Source organism: Conger conger, chromosome 2 (assembly GCF_963514075.1).
Source record: "Conger conger chromosome 2, fConCon1.1, whole genome shotgun sequence".
NCBI classification, from domain to species: domain Eukaryota; kingdom Metazoa; phylum Chordata; class Actinopteri; order Anguilliformes; family Congridae; genus Conger; species Conger conger.
In genome coordinates this window covers 60,225,893-60,241,140 of record NC_083761.1, presented here as the reverse complement: position 1 = coordinate 60,241,140, position 15,248 = coordinate 60,225,893, and the positions used below count along the sequence as shown (strand labels likewise).

General features: G+C 40.2%; 1 protein-coding gene across 1 annotated transcript in view; it reads left to right on the top strand.

The window, feature by feature from the left end:
• LOC133122804 (cytoplasmic phosphatidylinositol transfer protein 1-like) overlaps positions 1 to 15,248 on the top strand; it is a 37,410-nt gene that overhangs the window by 11,951 nt on the left and 10,211 nt on the right. Inside the window, exons 3-8 of the mRNA XM_061232975.1 lie at positions 3,955 to 4,103; positions 7,722 to 7,810; positions 8,040 to 8,047; positions 9,813 to 9,884; positions 10,011 to 10,106; positions 13,312 to 13,467. Coding sequence (XP_061088959.1) covers positions 3,955 to 4,103; positions 7,722 to 7,810; positions 8,040 to 8,047; positions 9,813 to 9,884; positions 10,011 to 10,106; positions 13,312 to 13,467 — 570 coding nt within the window. The remainder of the gene's footprint in view (positions 1 to 3,954; positions 4,104 to 7,721; positions 7,811 to 8,039; positions 8,048 to 9,812; positions 9,885 to 10,010; positions 10,107 to 13,311; positions 13,468 to 15,248) is intronic.

The following is a 15,248-nucleotide window of genomic DNA, read 5'->3' as shown; positions in this document are numbered from 1 at the left end:
AATATAGGCTACATGTGCCAAAGTCGATGTACAGGTCACTTGAAGTGTATCTTCTTGCTTTATATTTCTTTACCCGCCTTTGTAAAGCTGGCAGGTTGTGATTATCTAACATATAAACATGTCAGGGAAGAGTACATGGTTAATTTGATATTATCAAATGTACAGTTTTATCTCATACATTTATAAACTTGAACTCGACAAGCTATGGTTTGTATGCCATAACTATGGTTTTCCTCTCGTGATGTTAACCGTTGCTATGTTGGCATATCTGTATAAATTGGATACTTCGGCCATTGCACCACGTAGCCCTCTAAACATCACTACTGGCATCTGCTCGTGGGGAGTAAACCATCTTGGACAATTACGTCAAACAGAAACATTAAACTTGAACTCAGAGACGAGCTTTTCCCCTGTCCCAATGCGTGTGGCGGCAGTTAAAGCCTGCATGACATGGTGAGTATTTTAGCATGTGGATTCTGCAGTCAGCTGAGCGCCCTTGCTTGATGTTCTGTTTGCACCTCTGTCTCTTCAGCATAACACTTGTGTCATGACTTGGGAAGTGACGTGGGAGGCTGGCAATAACACAGAATGAGCAGGTGAATGAACCCGCGGCCTGATATAGAAACAGGTGATTTTAGCTTTACACCTCGCCAATAGACTGACTGGTGTTTGCAAGTCTGCCCTTATCAATGCTACTCAGCTAAATAAAGGAGAAGTTGGCAGCGAGTCGTATTGGTGTAATGAACTGTAATGGTATTCCAGCACTCAGGCTAGACTGGTCTACTGCAAATATTTATTTATCCTTTATTTAACCGGGCTAGTCGCATTGAGATTGACATTAGGACCCAGCTGATAGGAAAAATGTACTGTCGCTACCAATTACTGGGAGCTAAAAGCCCCTAGAAAAATAAATAATATGAATAATTATCAACTACAATGAATAAGAATGACTTCACAAACAGGTAAATGCATAATACAACCCACTCATAAACTATAAATATGTGATATATTGCTAAAGCAACCATTAGTTTTTCACAGCCAAAAAGTGTAATGTTCTTGACTGGCCAAGTCAATCACCTGTCCTGAATCCAATTGAACATGTGTTCCACTTGCTGAAGATGAGGCTGAAGGCAGAATGCCCCAGAAACAAACAGTACAGGCCTGGCTGAGCGTGTGTGGTGATTAGACATCAGGTCATCAAAAAGAGTTTGCAACCAAGTACTAAATATGAGGACTTTATTTTATTTGACTTTTACTTATTTACTTTTGTTCCACTATAATGGGGGCACTATGCATAAAATGGCTGTATTTCCTAAATTTGTTGCCCAAACTGAATGCAAGTACCCTCAAATAAGGAGTTGACAGTCATTTATTTCAGAAACAAACAAAACTTCATAGTGTCACTGCGCTACGTACATTTGCATTTAACTGTTTATTCATTCACACTACTTTAAATCGCCCTTCCCTTTGTTTCCCACTGAGTTCTCACTGATTCGGTGATTCGGGAAGGCATTTGCTCATAAATGCAAATCGAAAACACTCAAGTTCACATTTTACGGTTTTTATGGGACGAGGCGAGATCGTTTGATGTCAAGGATATGTGTTTGATGCATAATAAAACGCCGGATCCCCACCTCTCCACGTTGCTGCCCCCACTGATGGAGGATCATTAGCTGCTGCTATTTTTAGCCCACCCTTGACATCAGCGTGACGTCAGGGCCCGAGGAGGAGACCGTGATGCAGGGGGGAGTGCCGGTGCGGGGGGAGGAATGCGGAGCGTGTGTGTTTATGTTTGTGTTGGTGAGTGGGCAAACACAGAGGCCAGAGCTTCACCCTCTCTGGCCCGAGGTGCGTTTTGTCCCAGATTTGAGTTTTTTTTGTCTGGTTATTTTTTACCTAACTCCACGGAGTAATTTGGAGCTCAAACTTTACAGATCCTGCCACGATGGAGAATCTTCACAAAAGCTTTGTTTTCACCAAATAACCTGCATAGTGTGTAGTATTTGGTATTAGAGTGAATGACGGGATTTGTAAAACATGAACATGCACTGGGTTGCAAGACCAGTTATTATGTCCCATATAATATCAGGGAATTTAAGAATTGTAATATAACCCATCTTACATACAGTGGCAAAAAAGCGCAGTGGTCTTCCATTTGGCTAAGTAGCGCACTGTCTACACGAGCTAATTCCCAAAGACAGTCTTTGAGACTCACTGTGACCTCCTGGATGCAGAAACATTTATTGGGTGTTGAATCTTTCTGCGCTTCTCTGTTTATGCAGCAGTTTCCAGATTAAATTCCTGCAGGGTGCGCAGGGAAGGGTGCGAAATAAGAGCTCATCAATATCCACTTCCCTGTACAATTCCATTTAGAGCAGCTCACTGCATCAGTTTGATGAATGAGAAACGCGGCAGGCAATTTGTGTGTTATTAAATGCACGTGTCGTGCTAATGGTTTCATCGGCGTAACCAAGTGTCACAGTCTTAACACGGTGTGATGCCAGTGCGAAGATTTGGTTCCGCATAGGCAGTTAAATGCCGTCTTGTCCTTGTTTTCCTGTCAGCTGGAGATTCTGCTGAGTGAAGATTAATTAATATAATAAGCCGCTGATTTATGAACTTCAAATGCCTAAGTTATATTTTTATATAATTTATTGTAGTACTACTTTTTTTTTACGATGTACGATGCCTAAAGTTTGGAATCACTTTGTCATTTTCTAATTTGATATTCTCTGTTTGGAATCAAACTATTCATATGTGGTCTAAGTGCAGACTTTGAGGTTTTATTAAAGGGTATTTTTTTATACATTTTGGTTTCACCATGTAGTAATTACAGCACTTTTTATATGTAGTCCCCTATTTCAATCTTTGAGACAAATGAACAATGTCAAATAAGAGTCGTGTTTTGTATTTGGTTGCGTATCCTTTGCAAGCCGTGACTTCCTGATGTCTGTGACCTATCAGAGTCTGAATATCTCATTTTCAGGTTGTCCAAGGTCCAAGGTATCAAATGAGTCTCAAACCACTGTATAGCTGCCAGATATGCAGTAAAATTCTTTCTTGTGAATATTTTTTTATTGAGTTCAACAGGAAATTAGTCAGGAGGAGCAATTCTTATAGTATCTACTGCATATCTGGCTGCAGCATGATGGTTTGAGGCTCATTTGATACCTTGGACCCTTGATGACTTAAAGCCATTTAGCCAACAAATGTGCTCCATACTGCATCAGCATAATTTATTGCTGAATCTAGTCCCACCCCCCAGTTTCCATTTAGATCCATTCAAAAGAGTTTTAGTATCACTTTGAGGACAACCTGAAATTAAGATGTCCAGACTCTGATGACTTTGATAGGTCACAGACATCAGGAAGTCATGGCATGCAAGGGATATGCAACCAAATACAAAACATGACTCTTATTTGACATCATGTTAATTGTATCAAACATTGAAATGGGGGGCTACAAATATAAACTGCTGTAATTACTACATGATAAAACCAAAATATAAAAATGTATTAAAGGATATGAAAATACCCCTTAATAAAAGCTCTGGGTCTGTGCTTTGGCCACATGTGAATTGTTTCATTACAAACAGAGAAAAAAAATTAAAAAAAGTAGAAAAAGGCATGGTGATTCCAAACTTTTGAATGGTAGTGTATAATTGTGTCTGTAGAAATTCATGCATGTCAGTGTGCCCACTGTCTAGATCTCCTAACCCGATAGCATCATGTATTAGATATGTCTTGTGGATTTCTTGGCTTTGCATTCCTAAGCTTGGCTCACATTGCTCGTCACATCTAAAGCTCGTCCTTCCACACGTGGTACCGCCACATCACGGGATAGCATTTGTGTGAAAGCGTAGACGGTGTTAGCCAAAGATGCCCTTTAAACATAGGTATGACACGCATCGAGTTTCAGCCATGTCGTTGAATGTGCACCTCTCTCCCCACCCAGTATCGAATAGGACAGCTGTACACCATCAGCAAGCACAGCCACGAGGAGAGCGACAAGGGGGAAGGAGTGGAGGTGGTGCGTAACGAGCCACACGTGGACCCCGTGCATGGGGAGGGCCAGTTCACGGAGAAGAGAGTTCACCTGTCCAGGTACGCCTTCCTGTTGGAGTATCCTATCCTAGACCTACACACCATACCTCTGCTTAATTCAGATCAAACTGAAAATACAAAATAAGTCATAACCGTTTTAGTTGTCAGTATATCCACAAAAACACAGACGCTGATAATAATGTTGATAATCATGGGGATGTTTTAAAAAAATGTGTTTAGGCTGTGGTCAATGGTTTGATTAATGTCACCATTTTGCCTCTGGAGGTACCTCTATGGCTGATATCGAACTGCATTCAATTCTGTATGTTTAGCAACCAGTTTAGAGTGATAATGATAATACGTAGGAAGACCATTGCTTACCACTGTTCTGTCTCCATTTGCCTTGTGATCTCTGATTCACCCCTCATCTGGACACTGCTTTCAGTTTAGGGAAATAAGATGCGATCTTATTTCTGAAGTTTGGAGCACTCAATCGGAACCTAAAAATGACTTCCTCAACTATATGATCATATCCAGTTGAAGCTTGTATTCCCACCTACTCATTCCCCGTATGCTGCTTTCTCGATATAACCACATCTTTCTTTTTCACTAGTTCTGTGTCCTGTGTTCTGTGCAGCTCCTGTTGCCAGGCAACCTTTTGTGGAATGGACTTGTGTGTCAATTTATTTTTTGAGCTGTTCGCACCAAAGGACCAAATCTCACAACAAAATCTATTTTTACTCGCCTTTCCCCAGCCTCTATAATGAAGTGCATTTTTAATGAGCCAGCTATTGGTGATCACTCTGCAACTAGAAAGAAACTTAAGTGATTGGGGGCTTTGGGATATTTGCTCATCCATTAGACAACCACAAAGCTGACAAAAAAGGTATACAATCCTCACCATTTTCTGTAAACTACATTAATGTGGCTATCTGACATAGGTTCCATTAGAGATATTACTTTATGATATGGCTTCTAACAGACCACATGAAAGAAACATTGCATTTCCCAGTGTTGGAGATTTTTAAAACACCAGTGGTAATATTGTTGTTCCAAGTATGTGATTTCTTCTTTAACAAAATGACATAGAAAAGAGAAAAGTCAGATAGATAGAAAGGTTGATAGTTCCTGGGAATACATGTCTTAAAGGACAGACACTGTGCTATAAGTGATCATTCACCTTGGAATAGTTCCCCCCCCCAGTGTAAAGTCCTTATTTTAAATAGTAGTAAAATGGGCTGATTTTCCCCCCCGAATGACCTAATGTTGTGTCCTTGTATATAATATTACTATATTTAAATCATTGTAGGAATGTCACAGCAAATGGGTTTTTTTTTGCCTTAGAGAGCATATTTGTGGCATCAGTCATTGCGAGTCTTCTTACTTTCTTCTCCGGCCCTGCTCGTGATGCCTCACAAGGAGCTTGAGGGTGAACAGTGTCCTCCTCTCCTGTAGCACTCAGCAGAGGCTTGTGCTTTTTGGAAAGGTTAACTTCGTCCAGTGACACAGGGTTGATTCTTCTTCAGTGTGGGAAAGTTGGATGGTTTGGTTACATTATTTCATAACATTACATTACATTACATTATTACATTACATTATTATTACAGGGGTGACATGGCTCAGGCAGTAAGAGCAGTCGTCTGGCAGTTGGAGGGTTGCCGGTTCGATCCCCTGCCCGGGCTGTGTCAAAGTGTCCCTGAGCAAGACACCTAACCCCCAAATGCTCCTGACGAGCTGGTCGGTGCCTTGCATGGCAGCCAATCGCCGTTGGTGTGTGAATGTGTGTATGAATGGGTGAATGAGAAGCATCAATTGTACAGCGCTTTGGATAAAGGCGCTATATAAATGCCAACCATTTACCATTTATTGGCATTTGGCAGACGCTCTTATCCAGAGTGACGTACAGTTGATTAGACAAAGCAGGAGACAATTGTCCCCTGGAGCAATGCAGGGTTAAGGGCCTTGCTCAAGGGCCCAATGGCTGTGTGGATCATATTGTGGCTACATAGGTTCAAATCAGCCCATATTGTGGATTAGAACCACCGACCTTGCGTGTCCCAGTCATTTACCTTAACCACTACACTATAGGCCGCCCAATATATACTGTTCCTAATGTATGTTTCAACCCTTTTGTCACTAGGGGACAGTTAGACATGTTCCTCGCTGATATCCATTATCTGGCACTGCCGCTGCAGCAATTATTTGCAAATGCATTTGAATAATGAGTATGAAAATGTTATGCCGCAGTCTTAAAAACGGCACAGTGAAATCGAAAATGACTTTTCTGTGAAATGTTGTCAGTAGGTTGTGTGATGGTGTGGGGATGCTTTGCTGCCTCATGCCTGGGATGCACCAAAGCAAGTCCACATCTGAATGGCTGATAAACAAAATTCAAGTTTCGGAGTGGCCTAGTCAAAGTCCTGACTTTAACCCAACAGAGATGATGTGGCAGGACCTGAAATGAGCAGTCCTGCTCAAAAACCCACTAATTTGTTGGATAAAGCAGTTCTGAAAGAGTGGGCTTTTTTTTACACAGAGATTTGAAATACTGATATGAAATAATTGCGTTTCTTGCTGCTGAAGGTACATCCAGTTTTTCAGGGCAATTTTTCAAATGGGTCATATGGGTATTTGATCAGTTTTTTCATTACATAAATTACATAATTTTAAAAAAGCATTTTGTCTTTACTCCAGTTCCCTTTGTCTAATATTACAGTTTGTCTAAATATCCTAAACCATTCAGTGTGACAAATGTGCAATAATGGAGGAAATTTCGGAAGCGGGCAGATGCCTTTTCATAACACTGAAGACCATGGATTTCTTGAAATTACTGCACATAGTATAATGAACAAATCTAGGTTAATTATTCTTTGTATAGCCTTAATATTATAGAGTACCATAAATTGAGACTGCAGCTCCTGTTACAGTATGCTTCAACAGATCAAGGAAACGTGGCCTAAGTGGACACGGCTATTCGACACGTTGGTACCTTTTTCAGGACTTATTGCTTGCTTAGGGATCAGATGTCATTAAAGCCCTCTAGGGAGGCAAAGTGGAAAGGGTTAAACTGTCAAAGCCATGCATTATCTTTCATAGAGTTGGGGTTGGCTGTGCTCAGCTAATTCCTTATCAGCTGCTGAACCGTGCAAAAAGCTGCGTGTAGATTTCTAATCAGCCAGTTAATATGCCAAGTTAATATCAAATCAGTGCTCAGGCTCCCACATATCCTTCTCCTGGTGTGACCTTTTAACCAGCACTAATTGGTGACACATGCCATGGTCTCCCAGGAGAAGCCTGCCTTTTCTGTTGAATGGGGTAACATGGAATCAATCCGTCTTTCTATTTATAGCGGCTCTTATCGAACAGGGTTCTATTCTGGGTAACGGCGTTATTTCGCCTTACGCTCACTTGTAGGGTATTGAGGGCTTTCGTGCCCAATCAGTTGAGAAATAATTGGATTTCTTCTCTGTAATCAGGGAAGTTCTGTGGAAATTACTCTGGGGCTAGGGCTTGAATAATGCATTCTGTGGCCACAATCACACTTAGCGCTCCTCCATTTAGAGCATTTCTTTGTGTTAGGTGGCGTGTTTAGTGAACTTGACCATGTCGGGCTGTTGGCTTCGCTGAAGGCTACGCATGCGTTTCGTCAATCACATCGTTTCTTCCTCTGTTTTTCAGCAAGCTTCCCAGCTGGGCACGAGCAGTCGTTCCGCGTATTTTCTACATCACAGAAAAGGCCTGGAATTACTATCCATATACAATAACGGGTAAGCGTAATATGACACTGCAGTGTAGGAATGTAGCTTCAAGGATTACTAATGATAGTTGGGAGGCAGTTGCCTTTTTAAAAAATAAAATAATCAATTTTGCTCCATTATTAACACATTGTCAATGTGCTGGTGTATATTTATGTGAGATAAAATGTCTTTGCACAGTTATTTGAGGAAAATAACGCTTTCTGTTCTTTTCATGCACTATTTTGGCTTTTGGATCCAGAATACACAGTAAGTTTTTATTTAATTTATAATTTTGTTGTTTGTTGTTTTTTGAAACTTTAATAACTTATTCGATGAGGTGCATTTGCTCAAACTGCCAGTAAATCCTGAAGAGAATCTTGACAGAATAATAAAAAAATATCTTGTAAATATAATGGCTAACTTTGAACTTATTTTATGAATTCGTACTATACACTGACTTAAGAGATGCATGGAGGTTTCTGGTTCACTTTGACAATAGTATCAACATCAAAACATTCTTGGTGTGCCCTGAAAACTTCAGCCCCTTTGTCACGTCATGTCCGCAGTGTTGGGCTGCTCTGTTTGGAATCACTTATGTTTTCCAGTAAACATAAAATTCATTAAACTGAAAAAAAGAATTGAATGCCACCTTGGTGAATCAAAGTATTGATTTCTTTCAAAAGCGATTCCAGACATTTGGATGGTGGTGTGTCTGTGTGTATGTGAATACGTGTACATGCACGCTGGTGCAGATGCGTGTATGACTCGTGTAAGGAAGAGCCCTGTAGCCAAACTGCAGCAACGTCAGCCCCGTCATGCTGATGTGCAGCTGTACGTCCACCCTGGAGACTTTGTTCTCTCCGCAGATGAACCCCCTGAGACCTACTGTGTCGGCGACGAGCAGTAATGCGCTCCTAATACTCTCCTAATAAACGTTAATAAATGTATAAATATATGTATGCGTATATACATTTTGTATACATTTATGCATTTCTTAACACATTTTCGATCCGTAATATGCATTTAAAAGCTTAGATTCTTGTGGATCGTTCGGTTACACTGTTGCACTTGTTCTAGCAAAGCAAGCCAGTCTCTTAGGCATGTAAATGAGGGAGGGTTTAGCATGAATTTACCAATGCAAAACAAAGCTGCATCAATCTATGTCTATAACTTCTAACGTATGAAGTTGTAGAGCCAAATGGAGTGTTCCATAACAAAAATTTATCCTTGTTGCTTTCCGTTGACACTCTTAAGAGTCTACCACTTTGCCTCTGTCAAGAAAGGAGTTTTAGGTGTATTTATTGTGTGTGAGGGATGTTTTAGGAGTATTTATTGCATGTGAGGGATGTTTTAGGAGTATTTATTGAGTGTGAGGGACATTTTTGGAGTATTTATTGTGTGTATAGTACTATTGCGCATATATACATATAGTTAGTCTATTAATACTTGGCACAGTTTTGTTTTCCAATTTCTACTTATAATTATATAAATATTTTATACTTTCTGTAATATGTAATAATGTTTTTGGTTGTCTCATGCCAAGATTTTGGAGTGTCAGAAATATCAATAAAAAGCCTTGGAACATATTATGTGTTAGCTGTGTGTTATAAAATACAAGGAATTCACGTCCTTTCTTTGGGTCTTTCATTGCATTTATACACGCACGATACAATGAAACAACTGTTGCGTGGTGTGTTCATGTAGGTGAGCCTGTTCTGAAAAAAATGAGCAGTGGCTTGATTGTGAAAGTAAAGGCAGACTGAAGTTATGAGTTGTGGAAAGGAGTACTGGGCATTCTGTGTACCTCATACGCTCTGTTGTTTGAACCCTGGAATCCTCTGTTGAACCTGACACATACATTCCTATGTATGTTGTATGTATGTTGTCCATGTGTCTGATATTGCCACATAAGCCAGTGATAGGTTTGCTCAGAGCTGTATATGATCTGAACCTCATTCCTCTGAAAGTATTTTCTTTTGCAGTTGGTTTTTCTGCTTTTCATGTAGTGATTGCACTTCATTTCTCTTTTCAGTGCTCATTTTTGCCAAAGTTTTCCATTCATATAGAGACAAAATATGAAGACAACTGTGGGATCAATGAAAATGTAAGTAAGGGAAACTTGTATTATCTATTAAGTGAACATTTTATGGAAAGAGACATTCTACAGATGGTGATGGGTATAGTGCAGTGTATGACTTCACTTTGTGTTATTTCTCTTATTTGCTGATAGATCTTCACTATGGAGAAAAGTAATTGTGATACAGAGGTGTGCTTCCTGGACATTGCCTTCGATGACATCCCAGAAAGGCATTACAAAAGCTCAGAGGTACCGAGATGTGTTGTTGTTTTGTCTTCATTGTTGAGTGTAATACAGTGCAGTAATAGTGTTTCCTTATTGAACAACTGCCATTCCAGTGCCATTCAAGAGCCTGATAAATGCTGTTCCAACATGCTTATGTTCAATGTACATGGTTTACAATGTACATTCCAAATTCAAAAAAAAGAAATGCAGTTGGTCACTTTAAAACATGTTTCAGTGATGCCAGGCTTTGAGAAAGCCCTTTGTTACATTCAGAACATTACATTGATTTCTGATTTGACCAAGTGAAAGGCTTGCATGCTAAGGGCAAACCCAGTTAAGGAAGTTATATTTTTTTGTCTCATTTATATGAGCACACAGTTTAGTTAGGCAGCTTACTATACTCACTGAAAGTGGAGAATAACCATTGGAGTGTGTAGCTAAATTTTGGAGACCTAGCATGCTAGGTACTGGCAACAGAGACTTTGGTCACATTCGGCAGGGAGGCACTTCCTCCAAAGATGTTTACTCGTGAGGACTCCTACATTTCCAAATAGCGAGTCACACGCTTGAGATTAAACGAGGGCGATTTAGACCATGCTGTGTTTCAGCATCATTCAGGTGAAAATCACTGATATTTTGATATCAAGAATCCATGTTAATGAACAAGATCTGATCTTGGCTTTTTCCTGAGAGGACATAATGAGTTTAAAAGTATACAGCACGGTGAAAGGAAGGAACAGTGTGGCACGCACAGAATGGTGAGCTGCATTGGACCAGGCTATGCTTAGCGAAACAGAATAATATTTAAATTAGACACAGTTTGGTGTGCAGTATGCTAAGCTTGTGTTAACGGTTGGGAGGAGCATACTGCCCAGGTGGCTGCCTTCAAGAGTCCTTATGGTAATAGAAGTGAGGGCTTCACAAGTAATGATCATCTAGTGCAGAATTACAGTAGAGTGGGTTCAGTGAAGTGAGGGGAAGTAAGTACACTCAAGGGGTGTAAACTGGTCTGAAAGGATAGAGCAAACGAAAGGGACAGTTTGAGGGGAATTATGCAGTATGTGAACAAAAGAAAAAGACAAAGTTATATTTAGGAAAGCCTCCAAGACTCTTCCTATTCATAGATATGACCTTTATCAAAGGCGTTATAGTAAGGACCCTGTTCATTTGTGGATGACACATGACTCTTGTGTTTTGAAAGGGTTTGGAAGCTACTGAAATAATTATTGAAACTTGCTAAAAATGCAGAGTTGAGGGAAGTACCTACTGAATTTACAGTGCTGTAAAAAAAGTATTTGCCCCCTTCAAGATTTCCTTTGCGCCTAAATATCGGAAACCATTCGGTAAAATGAGACAAAGGGGACCTGAGTGAACACAAAACACATTTTCTTTTTCCTTTTTTCATTCAAGAAATAACAACATCAAGCACCCATTTGAACACCCCCTGTGAAAAAGTAGTTTCTCTTCTGTCTTGGGACATACCAAAGAAATTGGGGCCAAGCAGTTCTGTCCTCCCCAAGCTTGATATCAGTTGGAAGTTGCTAGTCTTTGATAGGCTACTGTTCACTGATAGGATCAGCCACCTCCATGGGATCAAGTCTGAGAAATTGTGACTGCAATGTAAATCGTGTGACATTAGAAATTCTGTCTACATTGAAAGTGAAGCCTTATGCAGAACATAGCTTTAGCCCATTTTGGCGATATAAAAACATGAATTGGTATTTTTAATAGTAAGGCCCTCTGAATCAGCACACAGCAATACATTAGAACACTGAAACACATACTTTATCCACAAAGAAAACTAGATGGCCAGTAATCTTTCAGAAATATACTTATTTGTTTGTAAAATAAATTAAAACTATATAAATCTGATACAGGAATTCAGTTTTTATTTATTCTATTAAATGTATCGGGGGATAATTCATCTAAATCCTCAAAGAGGAGGAAAAACGTATATAGCAAACAAAAAAAAAAGTTTGATATATTTGATAATCTGTGGTCTGTAGGCCCCTAATTAGCCTCTAACATTTTAAGTTTATGTGCCATTGGCTTCTCAGTCAAAATAATTATACACATTCCTAAGGAACTGAAACCATTCAGTGTGACAAATAATGCAATAATAGAGGAAATGAAGAAGAGGCTAAATACTTTTTTTCACGGCTGTAAATTGTATGGTTTTTTTTAATGTTAAACAATGCCTTTGCTGGGCGACATTCACAGTATTTTGTGTTCTGGGCACCACGCCATACAGAAAAATTTTCAAGCTCTTGAACAAGTACAAAGAAAAGCAAGCAAATTGGTTCCAGGTATAAAATTTAAAAGGAGGATAAGACACTCCGTCTCTTCTGGCCCTGCAAAAGGAGACTAAGGGGAATTGGAAGGTTTTTTTTAGATTAATAATGTAGTCTCCAAAATATACTTAGAGTTGTTCAAGTTAACTTCATAAGTTTCTCACTGATATCAGGAAAGGTTTTATTGATCTCTTTTTTTGTAACAGTGTGCCAATGTCTGGAATAGCTTAGCTTGCCAGGTCATGTTGTTGAAACCGGTGCATTTGTGAGGGTCCAACACAAGTGTTGGAGACCCTAGGCAAACGCTCAAGCTGAGATGGGCAGGATTGGCTGAGTGGTCTTTTTGTCATTAAACTGCATTATGTTTGTCTCTAAAATTATGGAGCAGCATCTGCTCTTTGGTTATCTACTGCATTACTAATGAGTGTTTTAACTTTCAAAAAAGTAAGAAAAAAAGAAGTAATGTCTTTGCTTGCTATGGTTGTTTAGACTAATAGTAAGTGTAGTGACATTATTGGCTCAATTTTATTTATTTTTTTTTAAGATATTTTTTAGGCCTTTTTCAGCTTTATTGGACAGTATATAGTATAGAGAGACAGGAAGAATGGGAGCGAGAGAGAGGGGAAGACTAGCGACAAATGTCGGATGGTCGGATTCGAACCGCCGACGTCGTGGCTCGCAATGAGCATGCGGTCAGTGCTCTACAGGCTGCGCCACCGAGACACCCCGGCTCAATTTCTTTATGCTTACTTGTTTACTGATGTTTCACTTCAACATCAGCTGAGCATGGCATATGTGCTGGTCTTTCAGCAGCTAAAGCATTTTTCATGACTAAAGTCTCTGAACAATACGTACCCAGGGGTCGGGTAAGATTGAAAAGTTTAATAATATTTTTTTATGATATGCCTTCTATAACATCTGTAACTCTTGCTTTTTAGGATCTCCGGTGCTTTAGGTCCTTAAAAACAGGGCGGGGGCCCCTGAAGGAAGGATGGAGGGACAACAGCCAGCCAATCATGTGCTCTTACAAGCTGGTTGGAGTGAAATTCGAGGTCTGGGGCCTTCAGACCAGAGTTGAGCAATTTGTACACAAGGTAACATCTTATCTTGGATTGAAATGTTTGTCCTGTTTGACCCAAATTTGGCGTGTTGCTATCCAGACATGACATTATGGAGACAGAGAATCAACCAGTGACAAACCATATCATAAACAGGTTATGTGGCACATACTGCCAACTGACATTTTAATCAGGCATTTCAATTTTGGATCAGTTATGTAGATCAGAATTTTACATGGTTCTCTCAGGGCATACATGGGTGCTCATGTAAATGATTGAAAAGGGCAAATTAAATGCAAACTATATTTTTCTTTTCTCTTGCTCTACTGTTTGCGACAGGCACATTCACTGGGTGCCAAGGCTTTATTCTGTCAAAATAGGCTCTATAGTTCAGAAAATGGCTATAATACAATTGCCCCTTTTCTCCTGTCTTTGAGATTGTATGTTACATGTCCGCTGAATGATAGCAACTGACAGATTTGCTGATTGTTCTGTAGTCGCCTCTCTTTTCTCTTCCGCTCAGGTATACAGCATATACTTTATCATGCTGCTCTCTCTCCCATCCAGAGCTCTTCTGAAGATGGGTAGAGTCAAAGCAAAGCAAATCACGAATGCACAACAACTTTTACAGAACAGCAGCTTGTTTGGATGTCATTGGCTGCAGCCGATAATGGCTAACTAAGATTTAAGTGGTTTTGTTTTTCACATTGGACCAGAATACACTCATCTTTGGCTGCTTTTGTCAATTTTAATTAAAGCTGCGTGGTATGCTGAACAGCCGACTAGACGCACAACACGTTGACTGACTGGTAATTGGCTGTTCAAATTGGCTGTACTGAAGTATAGTAGTATATACAGGATTAATTATGAAATTGGTTTCTCTGTTATGTGCTCACCTTTCTTACAACAGTAAGTCTGGATTTTTCATCAATAATATAACTGAGACCAGTCGTTGGCTGTAAGATCTGCCTCCTTGGTTAAGAAAGCAGATTACTTGAGGAACATTTACTTGTTGCAGAGAAAGATGGAATGATCCAGTCGGATGACAGTCATAAATAAAGGGTGTGTTTGAAATGCAGTTTGGTGTTTCATCATGCTCTCGACTAAATATTTCGCACTTCTGTCTTCCCTATATTGCGTCTCCAATATGATAAGCCCTGGAAGAAAATGGTTCTTGCGCATACCCCTAGAAATTCTCTGAAATGCAGCCATTTCAAGTGGACATGTAAACATCAGGAGTCGTTGACATTGTGTAATAGGTATTTCCAGGTGGTTGTTGGGGGCTGAGTAGGGCACTGCTGTCCCAGGTACCAGCCCTTGATCTCGGAAACCTCTGCCAGGCTAGGAATTCCATGATGGCCTTCCAGTCCCCGGTCGGATGCAGCAGATACATTGCCGGGGCAGCACCCAGGCATGTTTTGTTGACCAAATCTAGCAGAACACAGAGCACCGAGAACACATTGTTTTGTTTTGAAAATAAAATGTTCTTTCGGTGCGAGCATCCGCCCTTTGAATGGATGCCCAGCTCTCCGGGGAGCCGACAGTGTCCGGTGTTGAAAGTGAAACAGAAAACATCTGCCAGAGGTTCTCAGGAATACAAATGAAGGAAATGTTTAAAGAATGAAATCAGCTCCGTGCCTTGCTGGGGGACCCGGAGCAAGAGAGCCATGAGTCACCACATGGCCTTTAACAGGATGGCGATGGATGGATGCTAATCCATTTTGTACACAGACTGCATGCGGACAATTGGATTCCCATTTTGAAATAATGAGGTCGCTGTCAGTGTGATCAGCTTTGCTGCAGTGTGTGATTTACAG